Source organism: Syngnathus scovelli, chromosome 6 (genome assembly GCF_024217435.2).
Source record: "Syngnathus scovelli strain Florida chromosome 6, RoL_Ssco_1.2, whole genome shotgun sequence".
Classification (NCBI taxonomy): Eukaryota; Metazoa; Chordata; class Actinopteri; order Syngnathiformes; family Syngnathidae; genus Syngnathus; species Syngnathus scovelli.
This window is the reverse complement of record NC_090852.1, coordinates 16,178,863-16,203,336: the sequence shown is the minus strand read 5'-3', so window position 1 is coordinate 16,203,336 and position 24,474 is coordinate 16,178,863. Positions and strand designations below refer to the sequence as shown.

Sequence of the window (24,474 nt, the reverse complement as noted above, 5' to 3'; positions counted from 1 at the left end):
CTTAAAGGGGCAACCCATTAAAATGGCTAAAAATAAATACCGTATTTATTTTATTCGTCGAATTCGTCTATACGCATAGTTGTTCCTTCTTTGAACATAATTAATCATTAATATTCATTTTGTGTTTAAGGTCAAATATTTAAAAATAAATAGAGCTCGCTAGGTTAATTTGGTCAACACAGGTAGAATGACGACGCACGAGCCATGGACAGAATATTAACGAACTTTCTCCTTCTAAGGTAAGTTAAATAACCACAAAAATGTAATTATATATCATTCATCGTTTCCAGCAAACTACTTAAAAGTGCAATAACGCCGACTGTCCGACAGATAGCGACGAAATACCCAGAACTTCTTTTTCTACTGACACTTTCCTCCCCCTATAAACAAACCGCCAAAATATGGAGCGCATATGTTTATGGTTTTATTGTTTTACGTCTATTATTTGTCATTTGAATTTAAAGTCTCAGTTGGGTATCTGGCGTGAATCCCTGTCCACCAATTGTAATTAAAAAAAAAAATCTTAAAATGAGTCTGGTAACGATGCGTTGTGCACGTTACACAAGATGTCGTCACCCTACCCAAATTGTTTGCCCACCCACCCAAATGACTTGGCAGCTAGGCTATTAAAGCCAAAAGGTAAGGAGAGCTGCATTATGAGCACAGATTACCTTTAACAAACAATTTTGCCAGCATGATGCTATATGGCTGCTCGACAACAGTGTTTGGAAGAAAGACCCATCCCAACCCCAAATCTTCAGACTTGTAAGTCCTAAATTCACTGCAGCAAATAAAAATTAGGCCTAAACATAAAACTCCGTGGTGGTCCAAATGTGTTTTTAAAAGGACAATTATGGTTCAAATGAGCGTAGGTGTATATTGGTCATAAAACAGCAGACTGAGCCTTTGTAGTTCCATATGTTGTGGATATGAGTGGAAGTAGCACAACTTCCTGAGTGGATCCTCCTTTTTCCTGACTATAATTCCCCGTGAAGTCACTTTGGTGTTTCAAAGCCGTGTATCGCTACGGCGGGCAAATGCTTCTTGGTCATTAAGAACAGGAAATGAAGAGGCGGGGGCCAAATGTTGATTTGTATTGTCTCTGCTTTTACAGGAGCTCTTGCATGCAACCTTCAAGGAGTGACGGGAACCCGGTCTCACCATCTTCCCAGTCACGGGTCATTCCCCTGGACAGTGCACTCCTGGAATCCCAGCTGGAGACCTGACTGAGGACACTGACTGCAACACAATAAGGTGGGATCGATGCCAAACAGATGTTACTCCCACCAGCTCCTCCTCCAGCTATTGATGGACACGGCAGGCTTTTTTTAGTGCTCGCTTTTATTTCAAAGGCAGGGTCAGTGATTTGCGCTGAGGGATCACCAGGAATGGAGACTTTATGAAACGTTGAGATGTTCTGTCTCCGATGTGTACGAAAACAAAAAACACCCATTTGATAAATTGTATGTTGATGAAATTTTGCAGGACTGTATTTATTTACAAGTTGGCTATTTTGCAAGGTAGCCAACTAGCCAGCTATCTTCTAAAAGAGGTATCATGGAGCATTCATCAGCACTCGTCACCGGTGATGACCAGTCCAAGTAAATAAAACAAACGCGCGGCACGTTTTAGTAGGAAATAGGAAGGGCAACGTTTGGAATTGGAGGGGGGGGACTTTGGTTTCCTTGACAACTCGTGCTCCAATCCCCTGTCCAGCTGCAGATTAGTTCAGCAGTGGGGGGTTTAGGTTGCGGTGGGAGGAGTTGAGGAATAGTGGGGTGATGATGGAAAATAGAGCGAGAAAGAGAGAGAGAAGGCAAGAGGGGGGTGGCCTGAGGAACGCGCCACTGGGAAAACTTTTGAGAAACAGAGAGAGATAGGGAGAGAGGGAGGCATCACCACTGAGAGAAGTTACAGACAAAGTGGAAGGAAAATGAAGAAGGCTGTCAACATCTGAGGCCGCGCTTTGGTCGGGAGGAGGGATTTTCCTGACTTTTTGTGTTTCTTTTTCCTCCGACCCCCGGGCCGGCGGGACAGGCTTTGGAATGCCTGCCGAGAGGCGCCGGGGCATACGGAGTGAGGAGAGCCATGCGAGACGTGGATGCTGCCTTCTGCTGGCTCCGTTTACGCCAAATGAGGGACGAACGCGGGAGCGCTTCATCGGGGCTGGGCCGGCTCGGAAAGGTCAGGAGTCATTTCTTTTTCAGAGTGTGTTCAAAGATGGATGAAAATGTGACCTGGGTGGGATGAATACGGATGGTATGCTCAGTTTTTGATTTGGACTGTTTTCCTTCATCCTCATCTTCTCAATGGTTGGCCCCGTAGTGTAGATGAAAACATTTGGATAAAAGTCAGAGCGCATGCTGAAGCCATCACAAATTGGCAGGTTAAAGAAAAGGGGGGGGGGGGGGGGTGTTGAGCGGGGATGAGCATTCTTCGCAGTGAACAAAAGCAGCACTTTGAGCAGGGCCCCTGCGCCTGCCTTGTTGCGAGGAGACACGGGCAAGCGTGGAAAGCTCTCCCGCGGAGCGAGCGGGAGTTGCTGCTTCAGGTAATTCGACTCGCGTAGCCAAAAATGCCGACCTAATATGTATTCATGTTAAAAATAAAGTAAACAAACAAAATAAAGTCTGCTGAATAACTTAATTAACATTGTTTATGACCTGTGCACACTTTGTCAATGAGAGCTTACTGCCACCTACTGGAGTGGATGTGCAATGACACTTTATTTTAGTCCAGAGGAACAAAAATCTGCTAGAATTTGTGTTTAGTGTATTTTTTTTAACAAATTTTTCTAGACTATTTCATTTGAGCTCTGAAATTTTGATATCCTAATTTCACAAAGTACTCACTTTGCTTTTGATGCCAACAAGTGAAGAGTGGCACTAATGTCAGGCACTTCTATCTTCTACTACTCAGCACCGTAAGTGGTATCACCTATTTGGACAAATAAAGGCCTTACTTCAAAGTATGCATAGTTCTCGCTCTCCAACAAAAAAAAAAAACCAACCCAAGGCCCCCACCTGGCAAATATTTGAGCAGATCACACACATGGAAAAAGTCCAAACGACTGACGGATGGAGCGCTGCGACTCACGCAAAAGTCACTTGATGACATCTGGCCGCCACTGCACAGGAAGCGATGCATTTTTAGCATTTAGGGCTTTGTTCGCCATCTGCAGCCAGCTCACGTGACATCACCGCCGACTAATACACACACAATCCGCTTCAAGGAACCAACAGTGCAAGAAATTAATGCCGTCCATATGTATTTTTTTTTTCTAAACCGTGCGTGTAGAAAATGTGGTTTCCTTTTCAACTTGAAAAAATGTGGCGTTCATTTTTTTTCTAATTTTCTCTTTGAACTCTTCTACAACAACACTTTAATGCACATTTACATTGTTAGCGAGCACTGCCATGGTCAGACAATGAAAAAATGATTACATGCTAGGAAGTGCTGTTGCACTCCAGTCCTGTAGGTGGCAGCAGTTTTTAAAATGGCCCGATGCAAACAGACAATATCAATCAAAGTTATCAAAAAATAAAGAAAAGATTATCAGATTATCATGCAATGTGGCATTTAGAGTGATTTTTTATTTTTCCCCTCCTCGCTACATTTGCGACACGAGCAAAGATTGTTTTTGTTTCCTTTAGTATATTGAACATCGAAGCAGCTGTGCATCTCGCGTCCATCTTTGCGAGCGTCAAGGGACGTTGTCTTCCCCCCGTTAGCTAACTATCAGGAATGTCTGCTATGTCCTATAAGTGCAGACCCAGACCAGATTCTTATCACTCAGCCAACATAATTCATTTCTTTGGCTCATTTCGTGTGATTTGTTAACGACCAAAAACAGGAGCGGGACATTTGATTTACTACCCCCCGTTGCAGCCAAGGAGTCCTTTGAAATTGGGACACAGATTTTGTACACTTTTCAAAAGTGAATCGGATGGCCCAGAAAAAAAATGGTGGCTTTTGCAACACACTAGTGTGTGTGTGTGTTCACTTGAGGCTACAAGTTGACAGTGGAGAATCGGTTTACACAAGTGGAGATAAAAAGCCAGGGACTGTCTGCGAGACTGTCATAAAGTGGCCGCAATCTCGTCACGGCCGGCTGGAGCGGAGCCATTGTGTGCCGGAGTGGCTCGGCTGTTTACGTTCAAAACAGAGCCAGTGACTAACTGCAGTGTTTACAAATTGTCGGATGCTTTTAAAGCATATACAGATCCACACATCTATGTGCACGGTGTGCAAGAGGGAATTTAAAAAAGTAAGGCCAGATGCTTGACAAGTTAGTGAATCATCTTTTTGGTGGGAGGAGAAAGTGATGATCTTTTTGTGATGAGTCACAGGACTCCACTAGTCATCCAGAAATCTCACAGTGGTTTTTGTTATTGTCTTTTAAGACATGTTAAGGTTGTAATTTTCACCGCTATATTTGCATTCTGATTTAAAATGACCTTTAAGACCTCAACCCCTTCAAATATTGGGCCAGACTCCTCCACAAGTTGTTCCATTTCTTGCACTGGAATGTCCAGATGTGCCGTCCCAATACTTTTGTCTGCATGCGCTTGTCAAGTGGGCGCAATCTGTTTGTTCCCCCCCCCCCCATTCTTTTCCAATCAAAAACAGTGACAGAAGTGCCAAAGGAGGTTCCGACCCTTCGCACCCTTGCTTCCCTGACAGGAACTTACTTTTTGACGGGCACTCAGCGGGGCGGCGTGCTAGACCGTGCCGCTGTTGCCACGGCGACATCCTGAAAAGAACGCGTCCTGCGGTGACGGCCAAAGAATCCAGATATAGTGGGGGGGGGCATTGTCTGGCTGTCATTTTGGCAGATGGCCATGGTTCAAGTCATGATCAAAAACTCCCGGAACCCCTTACCCACCCACACACACACATCTGCACACACACACACACACACACATGGCTAATGCTAACCATATTACTGTACACACATATCCACATCTTAGACAGATGCATTGACAAATTCCATGTTCTGATCTCAAAGCTTGAAGAGAGATGCAAAAGCAACGTCACTTGCAGTACGATGGCCGGAATGTTTTGCGTCGTTCGCCAGAAACATCACAAACACACACATACCAGTTCAGTTTCTGCCCATTGCGACCCAATGTGGCGGCAAACACACCCCATTAAACACTTGTATGCGACTTGGAGGAGCGGAATAGGATCGCGAACGTACATTTAGGCTTGGCTGAGCAGCCCGGGCCCGCTTGCGGGCGCCATCTGGAAAGGAATGCGGCCATCCGGGTTCAAAGTGGACCTCAAAAGTGGCCCCGCTGCTCTTTGATTTAGTCCCGGTTTGCCATATTGCGGAGAGCATTCCAAACAAAATGGGAAAAGGTTAGCGCATGCTTGGCTAGTTTGACTTTGCGCGCCACAATGTTTGATATGGAAACGCTGTAAGTCGGTTAAGTAGTTCCAGACGCGGTTTTTCGAAAAATGAATGCTTTGAATCAGTTGCTTGAATAAAAACGAGAATGACAGTATACATGGCATGGATGACTTGGGCTGTACCATTTGTTTTTTGGAGCTTTAATTTGATCCTCAATTTGCTGCCGATTAATCGTTGCACCTGTATTACTGATGCTTGTTTTTGAAATAATCGGCACAAATTTGTCTTTTTTAAACCGGGGCATTCCCAGAGAAACCGAGAGTCATGCTACACAACACCAGTCTCCATTCGTCTCAGTCGGTTTTCTTGGCTCAGTCTCGTCGATTTTGGTCAGCGGGTGTGTGGAGGTCAAAAACGTCGCCTCTGACTCTGGAGTTTACACTCCGGAAGTGCACTTTCCCAAGCTCTCGCCTCATCGAGCTCCCCCGGGATGCTGGGTGGGAATGACAAAAATCTGTGTTTGGGCTCAGACATGAGCAGCAACGGGCCTGCGAGGGAGCTCTGGTGGGAATTTGCAACAAGGAAGCAAAGTTCGATGGAGAGCAGTTTGCAGCTCTGTTAAAGAGACCGTGGCTTGGAGGAGAAATTTGATCCGGAGCCCAGAGGATAATGTTAGCAAGAAGCCAGGTTGTCGGAAAGACTCGGAGGTCTACTTTCAGGCTCTCTCTGGCTGTGGAGAAAACTTATGACCATTTCAAATCAGAATTCTAAAGTGCGTCAATGGAATGTAGCATTAGCTAGCTTGATATGCTGGTTAGCCATCTAGGTTAGTGATTTTACTCTGTCATGTTAGGTGGGGATCATCGCCAGCAGAATTTTTGCTTCTGTCAAGCAAATTTGGCACCACAGAAAGAGCCGGACTTTGGTTTCTATGTAAACTGCTATGTTAGCATCTGTAGCTAGCTGTTCGTTGACTGGCCCATTTGCTTCATCAAACAGTCCAGTGGTTTTTCATTGTTTTCATTTAATAGAATAGAAAAGTGAAGCGTTTGTTTAATTAATCTTTATAGTAGATTTATAATCTGTCAAATTTGTTTGTTTGGCAAGTTTTGATGTCAACTGCTATGTTAGCACTCTAGCTAGCTGCTAGTTGATTAGTTGTTTCATCAAACAGTACAGTGGTTTTTAATTTTTCTTTATTTACTAGAATAGTTTCAAAGTGAAGACTTTGTTTAATCAATCTTTATAGTAGTTTTTTTTAACAGATTTATATTAAAATGTTATTTCCACCATTGCCCGTAAAGTTACATTGAACTTTGTAGTTGATCCATTTTTCTCGGTTGAAGCTTTTTTTTTTGCGCACGTCTCATAACGCGAGTTGTTTAATCTGACACAGGCAAATTCTGTGGATGAGCTTAAACGGGCCAACGTGAGAGCGGTTTAGAGGAGGGCCCTGAAAAACCGTTGGCATGGGCGCCTATTTTGTGGAGCCAGTGGGATAATTGAGAGCAGACCCGGGGATGAGTTAAGGGCTCGGCCGACGGGATCTTTTCTGACAGTCGGGACTGGAGGAGGAGCCGACTCAGCATCTGCAAGATGTAACGTGATCTCCGAGATGGAGAGCAGGAAGAGATTTGTTTGCTCTGCCTAATAAATTTGTCCTCCTCTCTTTCTACCTTCACAGGGTTCTGGTTTTATAGATTTTTCCGATCTCAAAATGAGCATTAAGTAATTGTCAGCTTTTGCAAACTCGGTGTGTTTGTTCCCATTTGTGCTTATCTCCCGAAAGTACATCATTAGCTAGCAAGCCGCTCCGTTTACACAAAGCGGACTTTGGAATCGAAGTTAGCCAGTTTCGGGACGACCATCCGTAAATTCTTGACAGGTGCAAAGGCTTCTCTGTAGATCTTCTCTAACCTTGCAAAAAGCCCATTTTTAAGCAACATTTTTTTTCTCTCTTTGCTGCTTGAACTTGCATTTCCATCAAGACACAAAACACGTCTCTTCTGTCTGCTGGTGTAAAGACAACGAAGAAAATAACCGTTCATTATGCGGCGATCATGAGAAGCCCGCATTGTCGTGGCGCTCGGTCGGATCAGAAGCCTCTGGTGTATAATTTGGTGTTTGTTTACGCCTTCTTTGAGGTCATCTTTTCGCCCATTCTTAAAAATCCCACGGACACAATGAGAGGAAGCATCATGTCCCACGTAAGCTCAGAATCACAGCACCTGAGTTGTATATAGTTTATTTCTAGCTGCTAGAAGATGGAGAGCGAGACACGGGTGCCGTTAATAGTTTTGGACTGTGTCTTGGCCTGCAGGGTGCATCATTGGATGGAATCCATCCAATAAAAGGTCCCCATTCCAATTAATCACACATACAAGAGGTACAGAACAGTCGCAGAGTTGGCCTGCTTGGCTCTTGGCCAAAACCTTGCTCTGAAATCAGCTTGGGAAAGCAACGGGGGCCCCTCCAGCAGGACAGAGACCCAAACAGGCAGCGTAAAAAGAGCGAAGGAGACTGCTGAGCCCAGATAAAATTCCATTGTTTATTTGCCCGACCCCCCCCCACCCCCCTCCTCCTCCACATATGTCCCTTCCTTCCTTTACCGTCCAGCCTTCCTTTGCTTCTTCTGCAAAAACGGTGAGCAAGAAAGACACTTGGCCAAACATTCAGGGTTGGATTAAGTTGATAGCAGACAAGGACAAAGCGGACCAGATCTTTAAAGGATGGGGGTCCTCTACTCGGTGTGGGTGCAGGAAGAAAGTACAGAAAATAAACCTTATCCCCACTTTTACATTATATGAATCTAATTATGGCATATCGTGTTGCTCAACTTTATTTTTTTTTTAACGTGAAACCGCACTTTTTTTGCTTTCCGAGTCTGACCAAAAGTGTTGAAATGCAGCCAGCGACTTTTGTCCTTTTTAGGCATGCAGAAAGGAGAGTGGGGGGTGGGGGGGAGCGCATGACGATGAAGTCACGTTTAGCTGTTCCTGGTGTGATGGAGCCTCGGATGGTTATGAGAAGCAGCTGTTGGGGAGAGAACCGAATCACTGACAACAATCTCGAAGCTTCATGAAGATTGACGAGTGAAACTGGCGCGTTGGCACGAGTCGGCGCTTGTCTTTTTACAGCCAATGGAGCATGCGGAATCTTTCGGGGAGCGTCATCGTTCTCTCAGGTGATCGCTCGGTCAAGTGAAACGGAGCTCGAGCAGGTGTAACGGCGCTTCTCAAAATCGCTACCAAGTCAGTTGGTTTGTTTGAGTCCAAATGGAGATCCAAATCTTCTGCAGGTTTCCTGTCAAGTTTTTATTGGCCTCAGCCAGCTTCCTTAACCCCTCTACGCATTGTTATGACGGCCATCTTTCTATAGGGGTTAGCGGGGTCACCATGGCTGCCGTTTCCTGAGCGAGCCAAAGCTGTAAAACCGGCCAATCGGATATAAATAGACGTGCTCCTTGACAGGTTCTAGCAAGTATCGAGGAATGAGTCCGAAACATGTTCAAACGCCACCTCAAGTGCATTTAAATAAATCATTTTATTAGGCTTGAATTGATTTAAAGTTTTGACGTTCAGATAATTTTATTTTTTTTTTCTCCTGTTGGCCTTTGGGCCCCAACCATTGAACCGGGACTGACTGGAAGCGTGCGCTGTTTTTGTAGCGCCACCGTAGACTTGTATTATTCTTTCCAAGATCCACTTTCCTTTTCAGTTTTGACAACCCCAGTCGCCCCCCCCCCCCCCCCCCCCCATCTCCCATTTTCAATCCCTCGCATCTTTCCGTTGTCCATACGATCCCCAAAAAACTACCAAGGTTCTTCATACATTCTCGAGAACACCCGCCTTATGTTTCCCAGTCCAGAATTGATGTTATTAAAGTCATTCAAGACAGAGAAGGAGAGTGAAAATCAAGTCTATGTTTGCCTTCAAACATGTGACCTCTGCCCAGCTTACATCTGAAAATAATTTGGGCCTGCAGGCCAGCTAGTCGATGCCTGACGCACACCCGGGTGTTGTGTAGGGGGGCGGGGCTTAAGCCAAATGAGCTGTGGCATGCTTTAATGATAAAAATCTGAGTGGCTCTCTCTGGAGGAGACAATTGTAAAGCTATAAGATCTCACAAAGGACTTTCACTAGCAACAAATTTTGTTTCAAGGCTTGACTTTAATATAGTGCAAAAATTGTTTGTCCCTTTGATTGGTCGCCTGGTGCCGATCATGTCTGGGATGTTCGTTTGTATTTCCTGCTTGTGTCTCCTTGAATTTTTTGTAAACAAAAGGAGTTTTCCTGCTCTTCTCTTGTCTGCTCTTGCAGGATGCCAGCTGCTAGCACAATGACTGGTGGGAGGGCGCTGCTGCTCTGTACAAACACTGACAACACTATCTACCAATCAGTCAACGGGTAGGTCGTAAGTCATTTTTAGCAGTTGGACGTAGGATTTTTTTTTTTTTTTTTGGGGGGGGATGGATGCAGAATGGTTATTTTATTCCTGCAAATCTGCGACGTAAACTATAATGGGGGCTAGTCGGCCATCTGTTGTCATCCTGTCACTGTTGCCATATGTCATCTTTTTAATACTCATTAGTGTTATTTTGATTACAATGAAGAGATTTTGCGTTGACAGAAGGCAATGTCTGGAAGAAGAGTCAAATGTTTTTTTAGGTTTCAGTAGATTTAATCATTCTGCTCCTTGAGTGTTAGCTCAGCTGGTCCTTTGTGTCCTTATTTGGTCTCACCCCTCCCTTTGCCCTCGATGACCCCCATCTCGGTTCTTCCGAAAAGTATTCCGGATTGCCGGTTTTAACGTCTTTGTTCGAAGATGCTTGGCTCATCATAAATTTACCTTTATTCAACCCCCCGCAGCTACTAAGGTTTGACCTACTTCCCCCCCCCCCCCCATCTGTTGCTTCATTCATTATAAAAATTGCCAACATGGAGGGGAGTGAAAACAAGGAGAGCGAGCCAAACTAATAAAAGCAAATGCTGTTTGGACTCGGCCTACTCAGTTCCGTCTGTTTGCCGGCCATAGTTTATTTTCTTTATTTTTTGATTTATTTCTTTATATTTAGGTTATTTCATTTTATTTTCATTTATTTATTCATTTATTTATTGGGTCGTTTTGTCTCCTCTGTCACTTCGACGTGGCTCTGTGTCCAGCTTGTAAACTTTGACCTTCCGAGTAAGAGTCGTGACCTCGGAATCGTTTTGGACTGACTCACAAGCACCAGATGTTCATTTCGATTTCTGTTCGTTTTCCAGACTCCATTGCTGCGGCTTGAAGATTGGGGAGACTCCGTCGTCTGCGGTGCCCCGGCGCCAAGAGGTGTGTGGGCTACCAGGGGACGGACACAAGAGGGACTCGGGTCCTCCCGGCAGCATGCTGACTCACAGGAGAACGGCCAGCGCCCCGAGGACTCCCAACGTGGAGAACGGACAGTGCGGCAAGCTGAATAAGGGCCAAGTCGGAGTCAGGGCCGCGAGTATCCGCGATAAAATCTCCCAATGGGAGGGCAAAAAGGAGCCCAGCCAAGCCATTTCAGTGGAGGCTTGTCCGCTAAGCACCACGCAGAAGGAAATTGAGTCAGTCAGAAAAAAGGAATTCAAACCTCCGGAGGTCCAACGGACAAACAGCAAAAGATTTGTAAGCTGGGACAGGCAAGACTCAGGAAAAGAAAATGCCGGAAAGCTCGGCGGGGATGTGAGGACTAAATCTCCAGAAGGCCTGAGCAACAAGGACAAAGAAATCATTCTGGAGCGAGGACTGCGGGCTACTAAGGCGACGCAACAACCCCAAGACAAGAAAACTGTTTTAACTCACGTTAAGAAACTGGAAAGAGCAACACAAGACGTCCAGAGTGGGACGTCGCTGGCGTTTCCGGGGAATTACTTCTGCCCGCCGTCAAAGGATGAGCTGGAGGAAACAGAAAGGCGCCTCACCGAACCAATTTTCGGGACAGTCGGCTCCAGGTGGAGGAAAGAGGGCGATGGTGAGAACGTATACAGCGAGCCGGGCGCTCCGTCCATCAACCCTTTGCCCAAACCGCAGAGAACCTTCCAGCACCACACGCCGCCTTCCACCCCGGTCTCGGGGTTCGGCGGTTCCTGTAAAGGCAAGAGGACTTTGCCTCCTTTGCCTTCCATCCCCCCTCCGCCTCTACCCACCTGCCCACCTCCTGGAGTTTGCAGGAGACCTTGGACGGACAGATCCCACCACAGCAGCAACAGGTAAGAACCGGAACGGATTAGCGAGAACATCCACAAGTTGCACAATTTTGGTTCCGAGGCGAAATCGGATGTTTGGATGACCCGCGCAACCCAAACAAACAGTTGCTCGGACATCTATCGCAACATCTGCCGTACATCACAAACAGCGTGGCGGTGACATCACTCAGTTCCTCGAAGCCACAGAATTAGCTCACTGTTTGGATGCAAGGAACGTGCACATAACTCACTCGGTCTTTTGAAGCCATGTCAAGAGGCTTCTTAACTCATTCACTGCCACCCCAGTTCATATCTTTGACGTCGATAACCGTCAATGGCACTGAATGAGTTAAAAAAAAAAATTGGCGTGAAAACTACCACATTGTACACATGTTATGAAGAAATGATTTTGCACAATATATGCAAAAGATCGCCCCCCACTCCATGACCTGGATTCTTGTGCACTTGAAGCTTGGCTCGGATCGGTTACATTCCAAACCCAATGTGGAGGCTGCACTTTCTCAACTTTTGTTTTCAACTTCAGACCCATATTGGGAATTTTGTGCAACACTACATGATCGTAAATGTTTTTGTTTTTTTTAATAATCATATTGATGTTTTGATGTCCGCTTCAGGAAGTCTTACGAATTCGAAGACCTGCTCCAGTCGTCCTCGGAAAGCTGCAGGGTCGACTGGTACGCTCAGTCCCGCCTGGGCCTCGCACGCACTTTATCGGAGGAGAATGTCTACGAGGACATCATCGGTAAATAAGCCGCCTTTGCTCTGGTTTTAATTTGAAGCCACGCTTCTCCACTTTTTATTAAAAATGAGATGCCAAAACCTGACCTACATTCCTGCCTTATTGTCTGCGGTGTTGTAGCAACCCCACCTCGAGCCTGTTTAATATCATAACATATAATGGCGGCGGGCGCTCGCGTATGGTCAAAGTTGAGATAGCCGGGAGGAGGCATTTTATTGGGTGAGAGCCACGGCACCATTAGACTTGGCATTTTTTTAGCCATTACTACTTCATGAATCATTTTTTTGACCCCATACAAGGATAAAAACACATCAATAGCGCCATCTAGAGGGGAAAAAAACCTCAACTGGTTCATGAAGCATTATGAAGCTTCATTTTCCCCCTTCGCTAGTCTCTCGCACACATCTTATGGCAATTTTTTTTATGAACCCTCCTCAAAACACCAAATAGTTTGCCCTCCCTACTTGTAATGTCTTCATGTCTATCAGTGTTTCCAGATGGAGTGGAAAGCGAGTGTCATCATTATGCTGACACATTCCTGCGAGACTGATGCAAAGCCACATGTGCACAGCACGCACGAAAAAAAAAAACCACTCGGCCGAATAAATGTTACGCAACATTTGATGGTTTTTTTTTTGACTGATGACAAATTAGAGAACAAATTCATGCCAGTTGAAGGCATTGGAGCATTTCCAATGGCTGTACAGTAAGGTATGACATCACCTATAATGATTCGATTTTCTCGGATGACACCATCGCCAGCCACATCATTTCCCCCGTCCGGCTTTTGATTTCCTTTCAACTCCCGCTCGCAAAAAACGTCTCATATATCACATCCAAAAAGAAGAGTAATAACTCACTGGTCCCCAGAATGAGACGCAGATTTTCTCTTTGGAGTTGTAATCCGTCGAGAGACGGTCGCGTTATTAGGGGTTGTTAAAATATGAGGCGCAATAAAAATCTGGAGGGGAACGCTACTTTTCTTGGCCGCTTGGTTCGCTTCATTGCCGCAATGAGCTGAGTCAGCACGACGCCGTGTCTGCTTGCTCTCTGCGCATCTGGAGTCGGAATTGTCTGGCTGATATGGAAATATTTTGGGGGTGATCTTCGGAGAGGCGATTTCGTAATATTTCTGTTGTTATTTTCTTCCCGAAGACCCTCCATCTAAGGAGAATCCCTACGAAGACATCGAGCTGGAGAGAAGTTGCCTCGGGAGCAAATGTGTATCACCTGCCTCCTCCTCACCCATTCCTGACACTCCGACTAAGGTTATTGTTATAATTATAATACATAATTATATAATTATATATTATTATGAAATATTTTAAATATACTTGCAGGTACTTGTACAATGTAATATTTTTACAATATTTACAGTACAATCATTTTACCATAAATATACAATATTTATATTTTGTATTTAAAAAATAATTGTTATACATTTTAAAGCATTCAGATAGAAATTATTTTCAATATACTTGCAGGTACTTGTACAATAAATATAATTTTTTACTTTTACATTTAAGTACATTTCTGAGCCAGTATTTTTTTGGCTGTCTGTAATTCTACTTAAAGGGCAGTTTGCAATTTATATTTTAAAAATATATATATATATTTTAAAGCAGTCATTATGAGGTGACACATGTTCATGGTAAATGTGAGTTTATTTTTATTTAGAAAAAAAGTTTCTGGCCCCATCTTGTGCCTTTAATTTGATTTACAAGAAAACACCGCGTCTGAGGAAAAACAACCAAATAGAGCCATAAGCTTTGATTTAATCTCGCAAAAAATAATACTTCCAATCAATGATCTGGATTCTCACTCAACCTAAGTGAAAGTTTCCGTGCACCAACAGTTGTGCTCCAAGCCTGGCTTCTTCAGGCAGAACTCCGAGCGACGGAGTTTCAAACTCTTGGAGTTACGCAAAACCAACAGGGACGCTGGCGTGTGTTCACCGTCACGCGTCAGCCCGCCGTCCACGCCGAGCAGCCCCGATGACACCCCCTGCCTCTCCGGGGACCCGTACAACCGGCGACGGAGGAAAATCCCCAAGGTATCGCTTTCTTTTACATCCCAAAATGTTTTCCGAAATCAATTTGTCAAAAATGGATTCTCTTTGCAGATGGTGATAAAAATCAACAGTATTTTCGAGGCTCGGAGAGGGAAAAAGCGCATGAAGAAGGTGTCGCAGTCCACCGAGTCCAGCTCAGGGAGAGGTGAGGCGTCACTTTAAAGTTTTCCTGTCCCGGAGACATCTCATGTTTGTTTTTTCATGTAGTGACCGACGAGAACAGCGAGTCAGAAAGTGACACGGAGGAGAAGCTAAAAGGTGAGAAACGGCGCTCGGGTTAGACCAGAAAAGAAGTCTTTTCTTCATGCGTTTTTTTTTTTTGCTATCTTTTAGCTCATAGCCAGAGGCTGGTGTCGGTCCAGTCCATGCTGAGGCAGACGGGGCGGTACCGGACCTTGGACAGGGATCTGATGGAGGACAGAAAACTTTTTGAGTACTTCATTGTGGTGGCCCTCCACAAGACCAAAGCTGGAGTTCCTTATCTGCCGGAAGTCACGCAACAGTTCCCTCTTAAAGTAAACAGGATTCACTAAAAACAAACATGCAAGCGACATTTTTGCCAATCATATCTCTAAAAAATTTGTTTTCCAAAGTACTATTATTATTATTATTATCATTATTATTAATTCTATTATTATTATTTTTGTTTACAATAATTTAATCGGATTGTTTTTTTAAGGATTCTTTTATATTAAAAATGACCAAACAAAAATTATGCTGGAAGAAAAATACCCAAAACAGAAAATAATTTTCCTTAAAATAATGAAACCTGCCAGTTTATGATACCTGGCAGATATTTTTCTACGGCCCAAAAAATGAATGAAATTCTCCAATTTTCATTCATGCTTGAGCACTTAACCACCGCAAGAGTTGACACTGGCAGCGCAAGCGCTTATCAAACAAGACTAAGGCTATTACAAGCGCTCTTAGAGAAAATATAATGATAACCTTGTTGCTTTTTCCAATCCAGCTTGAACGCAGCTTCAAGTTCATGCGGGAGACAGAAGACCAGCTGAAGGTCATCCCTCAGTTCTGCTTCCCTGACGCCAAAGACTGGGCGCCGGTTGATAACTTCCCCAGGTGCAAACTGGAAATCAAAAGATGAGATGATAAATTTGCTTTTCTTTCTGGGAGTGCCATCTTACATTATTTTTTTTTCATACCCTCAGTGAGACATTTTCATTTGTGCTGACCGGCGAGGATGGAAGTCGTCGATTTGGCTACTGCAGACGATTGCTGGTATGTACCAAAACACACTTTTTAAAAAAAAAAATGGAAGTAGTTTTACAGATCTGGATTGATTACTATTAAATTCTATCTCCAGCCCAGTGGTAAAGGCCGAAGGCTCCCCGAGGTCTACTGCATCGTCAGCCGCCTGGGCTGCTTTGACCTTTTTTCCAAGGTACAGTACAAGCACATGCAAAAAAAAACAAAAAAAAAAACACTTCAACATCCAAGTGGTTAAAGTGAAGCAGCATGACCACCCTCTGCGCCCGCAGAGCCACACCCCGCCCCCGTGTGCGGTCTTGTATTCCCTGGCCGGCCTCGTACTCCAACACGGAACCGCGTCACACGTGTGTGTGTCTGTGTGTGTGTGTATGTGCAGCTGCTGTGGTTGCAGCAGTGGAAATGAAAGTTTTACAGGCATTTCCACTTGAAATGTTTACGCACAGCATCGCTTAATTAAAGCGGCGAGTAAATATGCCCTTGAAGTGGTCCTTGTGCTTTGCAGAATGCGACCACTGAATCGGGCGGGTGATATCACATTTAATTGTGCTTTAAAGATTGTAAATTTTAATTTGGAAAGAGGTAGCAACACTGGCGGAGCTAGTTTTTTTTTTCTTTGGGGCGGCAAAGTCTGCAAAAAATGTACAAACTCCAAAAATCCTTCAAAAAATGATCGAAAGGGATTCTACGGTGGAAAAAAAATCCAGAAAATACCCAAAAGTCAATTATCAATTGTCAATCAATTGTTTGCATTTTACTAACACAAATCATTGAATGTTGCCAGATCCTGGACGAGGTGGAGAAGAGGAGAGCCATCTCACCTGCGCTGGTGCAGCCCTTCATGAGAGGCATCATGGAGGCTCCTTTTCCTGCTCCGGGAAGAACAATCAGTGTCAAAAACTTCCTGCCTGGCTCGGGGACAGAGGTGAGATGAGGTCAACGGTATTACCGTCACCTTCGCATCCGCTTTTCACTTCCCCCGCATAATTTCGCTCGCAGGTGATCGAGCTGTGTCGGCCTTCCGATTCTCGACTGGAACATGTCGACTTTGAGTGTCTCTTCTCCTCGCTGAGTCTACGTTTGCTCCTGCGAGTGTTCGCCTCACTGCTCCTGGAGCGCCGGGTCATCTTCACCGCAGACAAGCTCAGGTTGGCCGCAGCGTGTCGTAGCAAATCCTCAAGAAACTTAACAAATGCGAGAGGAAGGAATGCCGCTGTTATTCGGTCGCCGAGGGAACAATGGCGACTTCTTTGGAAAACCGTCATGGATGCCAGAGTAGAAAGAGTCAAGCGACCACACAGCTCGCTAAAGCTGTTAAAATCCGCCAGGCGTTAAAGAGTAGCATAGTGGCCCCAAGCTGTGCCACACCTGGTTCAGCTTCAGTAGCAGCGGCCATTTAATCAGGATTTAATAAAAACAACATGTTTTTCATGAATTAGATGTGAAAAGATGAAGCGAGCTGCGTGCTGCTGGACCTTTTTTTTTCCCCCAAGCACAGCATTCCACTCTTGCTAACAGTGCATATTTCCACTCATTTTTTTCCGCTTGAACGACAAAGAGCTCCTTACACTGAGCCAGTGTAGTCTGCCGCCCTCTCGTGGCGAAATTGTGTAATTGCACTTTTTTTTCTTTTCACCATCACCAATTTGCGGGCAAATTTATTGCACAATATGTCCAATATCCTGAATGATGTGGTGGAAATGTCATTTATGACGTGTCAGTTGTTTAATTAAACATTCCCCGTTGTGTCTTGACAGTACCTTGTCGCAGTGCTGCCATGCCGTGGTGGCTCTCCTCTACCCGTTCACCTGGCAGCACACGTATATTCCCGTGCTGCCGCCCTCCATGCTGGATATCGTGTGCACACCAACACCGTTCATCGTCGGCCTGCTCTCCAGCTCTCTGCCTCGACTTAAAGAGCTTCCTATAGAGGAGGTCAGAATAAATAAGGTGGTACTTAATGTAAAATTTTGGGGAGAACCACTAAGTTGTATTTCCTCGCAGGTCCTGGTCGTCGACCTCGGCAACAGCCGCTTCCTACGACAGGTAACGCACCTGAAGATAACCGATTGGACCACATGTTGTGTGTTTTTTATTTATTTCATTTAATGTGAGATTTTTTTTTTTTCCCCCGCCTTATTATAGATGGACGACGAGGACTCCATTCTTCCCCGCAAGCTGCAGGCAGCTCTGGAACATGTTCTGGAGAAGAGGAGGGAGCTGGCCTCGGACAAAGGAGACCTGCTCAGTGGTGAGCCTCCATCCTTAATCTTCTTTAGCACAGAGGAGTCAAATGGGGGGGCAGCACTCACTTTTCCCTTTTCAGATTCCAGTTCCCTCAGCACAGTGGCGTCCGAGGCATTTGTGCGCTTCTTTGTGGAGATGGTCGGCCATTATTCCATCTTCATGGGAGGCTTAGAGCGTGAGGACGAGTCACCCAGTCCCCCTCCTTCCTCCTCCTCCTCTTCCACCTGCTCCTCCTTTCAACGGGAGGCCTTTCGTAAGGCGGTCGCCTCCAAGAGTTTGAGGAGGTTCTTGGAGGTGTTCATGGAGACGCAGATGTTTACGGGTTTCATCCAGGAGAGGGAGCTGCGCAGACAGGGCCTCAGAGGTATGAGAAAAACAAATACCAACACAGATTTTTTTTTTTTTTTTTTTAATATGACGCATAACGTGACCAATGGTGTCCTCCTTCCTCTAGGTCTGTTTGAGGTCCGAGCACAGGAGTACCTTGACTCGCTTCCTGGCAGTGAACAGCGACGAGTCAACAAATTTTTAAAAGGCTTAGGTGAGATTTTTAGTCCACAAAATAGTCTAGAATAAAATATTTTGGATTATTTAATACAGTCATTTATCCCCTGCACCTAAAAACTTTTTTCTTCTAATTATCTTTCTTATTTTTGTCTTTTTATGTAGGAAACAAGATGAAATTCCTCTCCAAGAAGTGATGCTTGGCGATGTGATGATGAAAGAAGGCGGCGAAAATAAAAAGGGTCGTTTTCAAATGAAAGCAGGAACCTTATAATGGAATAAACTCATTCCTAGTTATGTGTGAACTCTGACCCCAGATGAGCTTTCAGTGTAAAGCAAAGCACAGTGTAAATATTTCAGGAACTTTCTGGACAACTCGTACATTCCAACTCTTTCCTTTAGAAGTTTTGACATAACTACAACTTCTTCAACAGGAGGCTTCACTTTAATTTATATCCTTTTTTTTAATTTTTTTTAAGTAAATGTAATCTGTGTAAAGAAATCTAGTTTGTTCATAGACTTTATTTAACAAGGTCTAGACGCGGTCTGTTGTTTGTTAATGAATTGTTTTGTATGTTTACCATCAAACGAAAGGTAGAGGAGGAAAATGTGAAGACGAGCAGAAAATGAATGTGTGGTAGGTCAATCAATATCCATGGGTTTGCCTTAACCTTTGAGAATGGAACTTTATAAATAAAGTTGTAAATTTGTATTTGATGAGTAATACTTTGATTTGGACTTGGGTGTTTTTGTATTTGAAGCAGAGTGCACACAAGACAAAGGGGGCAGTGCTTCTGATTAACCCCAAATAAATTTATGATGTTCCAGAAGATTAAACCGGCCTTTTTGCGTTCTTAGGGCGGTTTTGTCAAAACGTAGTCAGCAAAAAAGCCTATTACAACTTCTGAACTGGGCAGCAGCAGTTCCTAGTCTAACCGCTAGGGGGCCCTAAACGTTCACAAAAGTCCAAGGACCTTGGGTATAGATATTTACTTCATACATTATATTAAAAAAAAAAATCATCTGGTAAATATGTGTAAGAAACTAAGGGGAGAGCAAGTTTTAGGGAAAAAATAAATCGTGAAAATCTATTGAAATATTTTTATTTTCCCCCAAGGTTTTCTGGGGAAAGAAAGTTTGTCTCAAAACATAAAATATAATATCAACAATGACTGGACAATATTAACATATTTTAGACATCTGACTGGGAATGTTTGACTCTCAGCGTTCACATAATGAAAGCGCCTGCCTCCCCTGCCCTTCCCTCCCCTTCCCGACCCCTCCCTCTTTCCTCACCCCCACCACGATGACGCGGGGACGGGTCAGACGTGCCTCCCCTCCCGCGGTCTTTTCTGGAGCTTTTTTCTCCAGGCTTCATGTCATACCACGGCTAATTCCACAAATTCCTGCTCTGCTCGCGCTTCAAACAAACCCCACCGGGAAGGAGACTCGGCGGCTGCACAACAATAAAAGAAAACAAAAGAGAAAAAAAGTTAGCTAACTGTTGATCCACCTGCGAGGACTCCCAGCAGGTAAGCGCGGGTTTGACACATCTTGACCAGGCTAAAGTTTCTCAAATGTAACGGAAAGCCATTATTTAAATTTATTTCCCCGTTAACGGTGATTCCTGTTGACCACATTACTAGAATTTCATTTTAAAATAGAATTTTACACATTTTAAAATCCCCGTCGTGAGTTGGCTGGCTTACTCGGCGGGAAGTTTTTTGGACTACTTTTTTTCTAATGGACTCACATTATTGCTTATTAGCCGTGTAAACTTTGTGGAAGGAAATTATTTTTTTTGGCCTTATTTGTATGGCGTACAATTTCCAGAATTCGCTGCGTTCCCGCGCCGGCGCTCGGCGTGACGTAGTTAATTAAAACACCTGAGGCTGCCTCAGTAATGGCGGATGAAGTAATGACGTAATATACAGTTAATTAAAAAAAAATCCTTAGTTCGGTTGCTAATAATTAATAAAAAAAGAAAGTTGCTAAGTCATGTTCTAATGTTGTACACACATCTAACACAGATACACATTTTTAAGTTAAAACTAACTCCATGTTGTGTTTAAACAAACAAAAGCAAACCCTCCAAAAACTACGCACATATAGTTTTAAAATTTGTGGAAATTGCAGGGCTTTAACGCACACTTATGGTGTGTGTGGTGGCACATTGGCCCGACTTGGTTTCGGCCAGTGTGGGTTCAGTTCTTCTGTTGCTCTGCTTTATGTGGTCTGTGATTGACTGGCGACCAGTCCAGGGTGTAGTCTGCCTTTGGGATTGGATCCAGCATTGGATGATAGGATAAAAAAAATGGATGGACGTGTTAAAATTGCCTCACGGCTTCCTCTTCAGTTCGGGGGCTACAATAGACTTTGATACAAATATGTAATATATTAAGCATGCTAAATATTCAGGGTGAAAATATTGTTTTAGGGACTCAATTTTCATGCGTTCAAATTGTTTTTGACTGCATGGTTGTGGAATGTGCTAGCGAGTTGTGCTTAAATGTTCAAAACTGCTGTGTTCATTTACAAAAGTGTATCATTTTATAAATAGGTTATATGTGAATGATATGCATTTATTTCGGACTTAATATGGGTTTAGTTTGCAGAGTTTGCATGTTCATGTCGGCCACGTGCTTCATGCTGGGTGCTCTGGCTCCCTTCCAGATTCTAAAACAAAAAATACATGGTTTCATTGAATACTCTAAATTGTTCATTGTGTGAATGTAAGAAGGACTACTCTGTTGTTGATTGGCTACCAGCCAGTGTGCATTTCTTAAAATGCTTGCTTCAAGCTGTTTATTGCAATCCCTGTCCAAATTTAAACCTAAGTAAATGTTTGTTGTGGTTATTCTAACGAGGAACACAAATGGTGCAGCAATACAAGTAAACAGAAAATATTTATTGAGAAAATGACATCACATTTTCCCTCTTTTGACGATTTATTTTCATTTGAGGGATCCATCACTTAATTTTAATCTGTAAATTAGGTCAATTTATAATCGAACGGGTACTGGAACACCCAAAGCACATGCACATACTATGTACAGTACAATGCAAGTCTGTATGTCCAACCTCATGTTTGACTGAACGTTGCAGTCAGTACAGCTGCTTGAGCTGAAAGGTCGTGCGTGAGTATTGCCAGGCAAGGTTCGAGCTCGCAAGCATGTGTGTGTGTAGTGGCGTCCCGCAGGGCAGCTGACACAAGTGTGCGTTGCAATGGGTGCGACAGGTGGAAGCCGTGGAACGCGAATGTTTGAATACTTTATTGTTGGTGTGTTTTTTTAATCTATTTTTTTTTTAACCGCAATGTACCGACTCTGCTTTGTTAGTGTCTGTGTGCGATGTGCGTGTGGGTGTAAAGAAGGAGTCGCTCTGAGACGCCACTGCGCTCATCCCACATAGCGATCATTCCTCCTCGGCTCGCATGAGAATGAAGAATAATGCCTCGCATATGAGCCTCCGACAACAGACGTCGCCCTCCCTTTGTTGCTGCGTTTTTGTGCTAAGCAGGCAAAAAAAAATAATAAATGCCAAAGAAAATTTGTTTTGTGTTGTCGAACCAGTTGTCCTTTACAGTTTTCTTATGCAGTCCGAGCGGTCGATTTGTGCGTCTTGTTGTGATTTGCCGCGCAACAGCTGAGTTGAGAACTGTAGTACTGAAACTTTTTACAATACCGCCATGATGGCCATGGATTTTTTTTTTTTTTCAGAGCCATACCAGTGGAAATATTCACTCTTATACAGAGTTGAATACCTCTAGTAATTTCTTAAATATCTCATTTACCACAATAAACAAAAGATCTGTTTGCCCATGTGTCAGATTGCCACAGCATAGCGCCACCTACTGCCGAGTAGGACTTAATTGATGTCAGATTTCCCCCCCCCCCCCCCTTTTAAGTATCCATGAATGGTGTGCACACATATTTGTGTGAACTCAGCAAAAAAGCGACAACAAAACCGGCCCGCTGGTCTGGGCAGCCTGACCCCATACCGTGGCCGGCCGTATTGACATCGACATTCCCCAGATGATTAGGGCAGGTTGAGACAAACAAAAGCAAAAAGAAAGTTTCAAAAAAATAATAATTTGTTTTCCTGTCATGAGATAAGCAAGAGTTTCAATCGCTCGTCTTTCCCTGCGATGGGTTTCATAATCATAAAAAAAGGTTTGTGATATGGTTTTGAAGTATATTGTTTTGGTGACTATGACTCTTGTTTGTTTCGACTGGGTAAGCAGTTGTGTTACCGCGGCACCAGCTGGGGGGATTATCCCGTTGAGCAGATCCAGGCAAGAGGGGCCTCGCTGGGGGTGAGAGTGTGTGCTTGGTGTGCTTGGTGTGTGTGTGTGTGCGTGCATGTGTGTGTGTGTGTGGAGAGAGCTTTTTGTTAATTAACCTGCTGGACAGTTTGACTTTGCGAGTACCGAGCAGAATGCTAATAGTTTATTGTAAAAAATCTTGCTGACCCTGTTGAGGAGCTGAAGCTGGTTTGAAAAAAATCTATTTGGAATACAAATTATATTTGTAGGAAGCGTCTGTCTTATTTCAATATCTTGGAGGTTCATATTTCATTTTTTTATGTATTTAGTGGGGCCGCGTAGATGTTTCATTTTTGGCATTTTAATCGAGACTTAAAAAAAAATGTCTGCTGGATTCTTTAGAAATGTACAGCAAAGGAAAAGTTAGAAGGTAGATCCTTGACAGCCTAGTCTAATCTTCTTTGAAGCCGCCATCCTTTACAAGTCACTCATACTCATGTTTGGGCTTACGAGTGACGTGGGCGCCCGCCTCCCCCTCCCCCCCCCTGCCCTTTTCTTGCCCTAAATGGGCAGGCTGGGGAGTCCGAACGCGGCGGACAAAGCTCCGATTGTACTGACTCATGAGGTCCTTCTCCGCAAGGAGCTTCCGTCTTGGCCCCTTTCCATTTTGCACGCACATCCTCAACAACATTGTGTCGAGAGCAAACAGGATGTCCATCTGTCGCTGGACATGTCTGCGCTTCCGCCCCGTGCCTGTGTAACGCACGGATTTCGAGGGGCGTCCAACTTAATTAGCATCGTTTAATTGGCTCTTATGGAATGTTACGCCTCGACAATTAAGAATATAGAAAGCAAGAGTGAAAAATGAAAAATCTCCCTCTGGCCGTAATAAGCTGCGTGTGTGTGTGTGTGTGTGTGTGTGTGTGTGTGTGTGTGTGTGTGTGTGCGAGTCTGGATGGTGATCCCTCTTTAATGTGGCTCCTCGTGTATTGACTTTGGGCCCCCGCAGCGCTCCCTCCTTCCCCTTCCAGCTCATCTTCACACCAGGCGCCGCTTGATTTGTTTTCTCGCCTGCACTAACCCAATCAAACTGACTTTTTATATATACGTTGCTTTGGACAGCTGTGGGCTAGTAGGGACTTTTATGGCAATAGCAAAGGACCCGCTGGGTTTTGTATTTAATACAGAGCAGTTGTTCAGGTAATGGTTAGGAGGTGTAGATACCTGATTGTTTTCTTTGCGGCTTTACGGAAACATGGCGGGGACCAGAATTTGCCATTCCGACTATTTGTTGGTCGATGAGGCAGTTGTGATGATGGTATTAAGTCAGCCTAGCAACTGTTGCCATGCAAAAAAGCATAATGTAAACAAGAATTTTCTGAGAAATTTAATAAAAAATAAGATAAACAAGTAGTTTTTTTCTCTCTGACTTTGAATGTGTATGACTGAGTCAGTGAGTGACGTGGGTGTCGATGAATGAAAGTTGACTTGGCTTTTGTTAGCGCAATGTTGAATGTTTGCGACCTGTTTAATTTATTACCGTTTGGTCAAAAAAGTGATGAAAAGCACGGCTGTAGCTAACCTTGGCCATTATCTTCTTTTCATAGCACTATTTTTATTTTCTCTTTCAGGGCTCCCCTGCCAACACGATCACATTTCTGGACTCCACACAAGCAGGAGCGAACCATCGAGCCAACCCATCTCTCTTTTCCACCCTCACCTGCCCCGAAGCACCTCCTGAGCCTCCCAGCCCTCACTCCGTGGTCCCCTTCCCTTCTTCCCACCACGTCTACGGAGTGGGTGCCGGCTCCCTCCCCCAGGGCTGGGAGCGAGGAGCTGGGC

At 44.3% G+C, this 24,474-nt stretch overlaps 1 protein-coding gene across 3 annotated transcripts; it reads left to right on the top strand.

The window, feature by feature from the left end:
* The first annotated feature begins 74 nt into the window (after positions 1-74).
* On the top strand, positions 75-19,080 carry si:dkey-82f1.1 (DENN domain-containing protein 2A). Of its 3 annotated transcripts, XM_049723617.2 has the most exons (21): positions 75-239; positions 1,115-1,254; positions 2,038-2,184; positions 9,673-9,759; positions 10,618-11,583; positions 12,195-12,322; positions 13,475-13,587; positions 14,175-14,372; positions 14,442-14,535; positions 14,598-14,648; positions 14,724-14,905; positions 15,361-15,470; positions 15,560-15,629; positions 15,715-15,792; positions 16,402-16,542; positions 16,617-16,765; positions 17,375-17,552; positions 17,622-17,663; positions 17,763-18,228; positions 18,319-18,405; positions 18,534-19,080. In XM_049723617.2, the coding sequence occupies exons 4-21, from the start codon at positions 9,674-9,676 to the stop codon at positions 18,563-18,565; spliced, it is 3,171 nt and encodes a 1,056-aa protein (XP_049579574.1). In that variant the 5' UTR covers positions 75-239; positions 1,115-1,254; positions 2,038-2,184; position 9,673; the 3' UTR covers positions 18,566-19,080. The 3 variants fall into 3 exon arrangements, with proteins under 3 accessions (XP_049579574.1, XP_049579576.1, XP_049579575.1); XM_049723618.2 differs by lacking the exons at positions 75-239; positions 1,115-1,254 and having other exon boundaries at positions 1,837-2,184; positions 17,763-17,868; positions 17,944-18,228; XM_049723619.2 differs by lacking the exons at positions 75-239; positions 1,115-1,254; positions 9,673-9,759 and having other exon boundaries at positions 1,831-2,184.
* Positions 19,081-24,474: the final 5,394 nt, after the last annotated feature.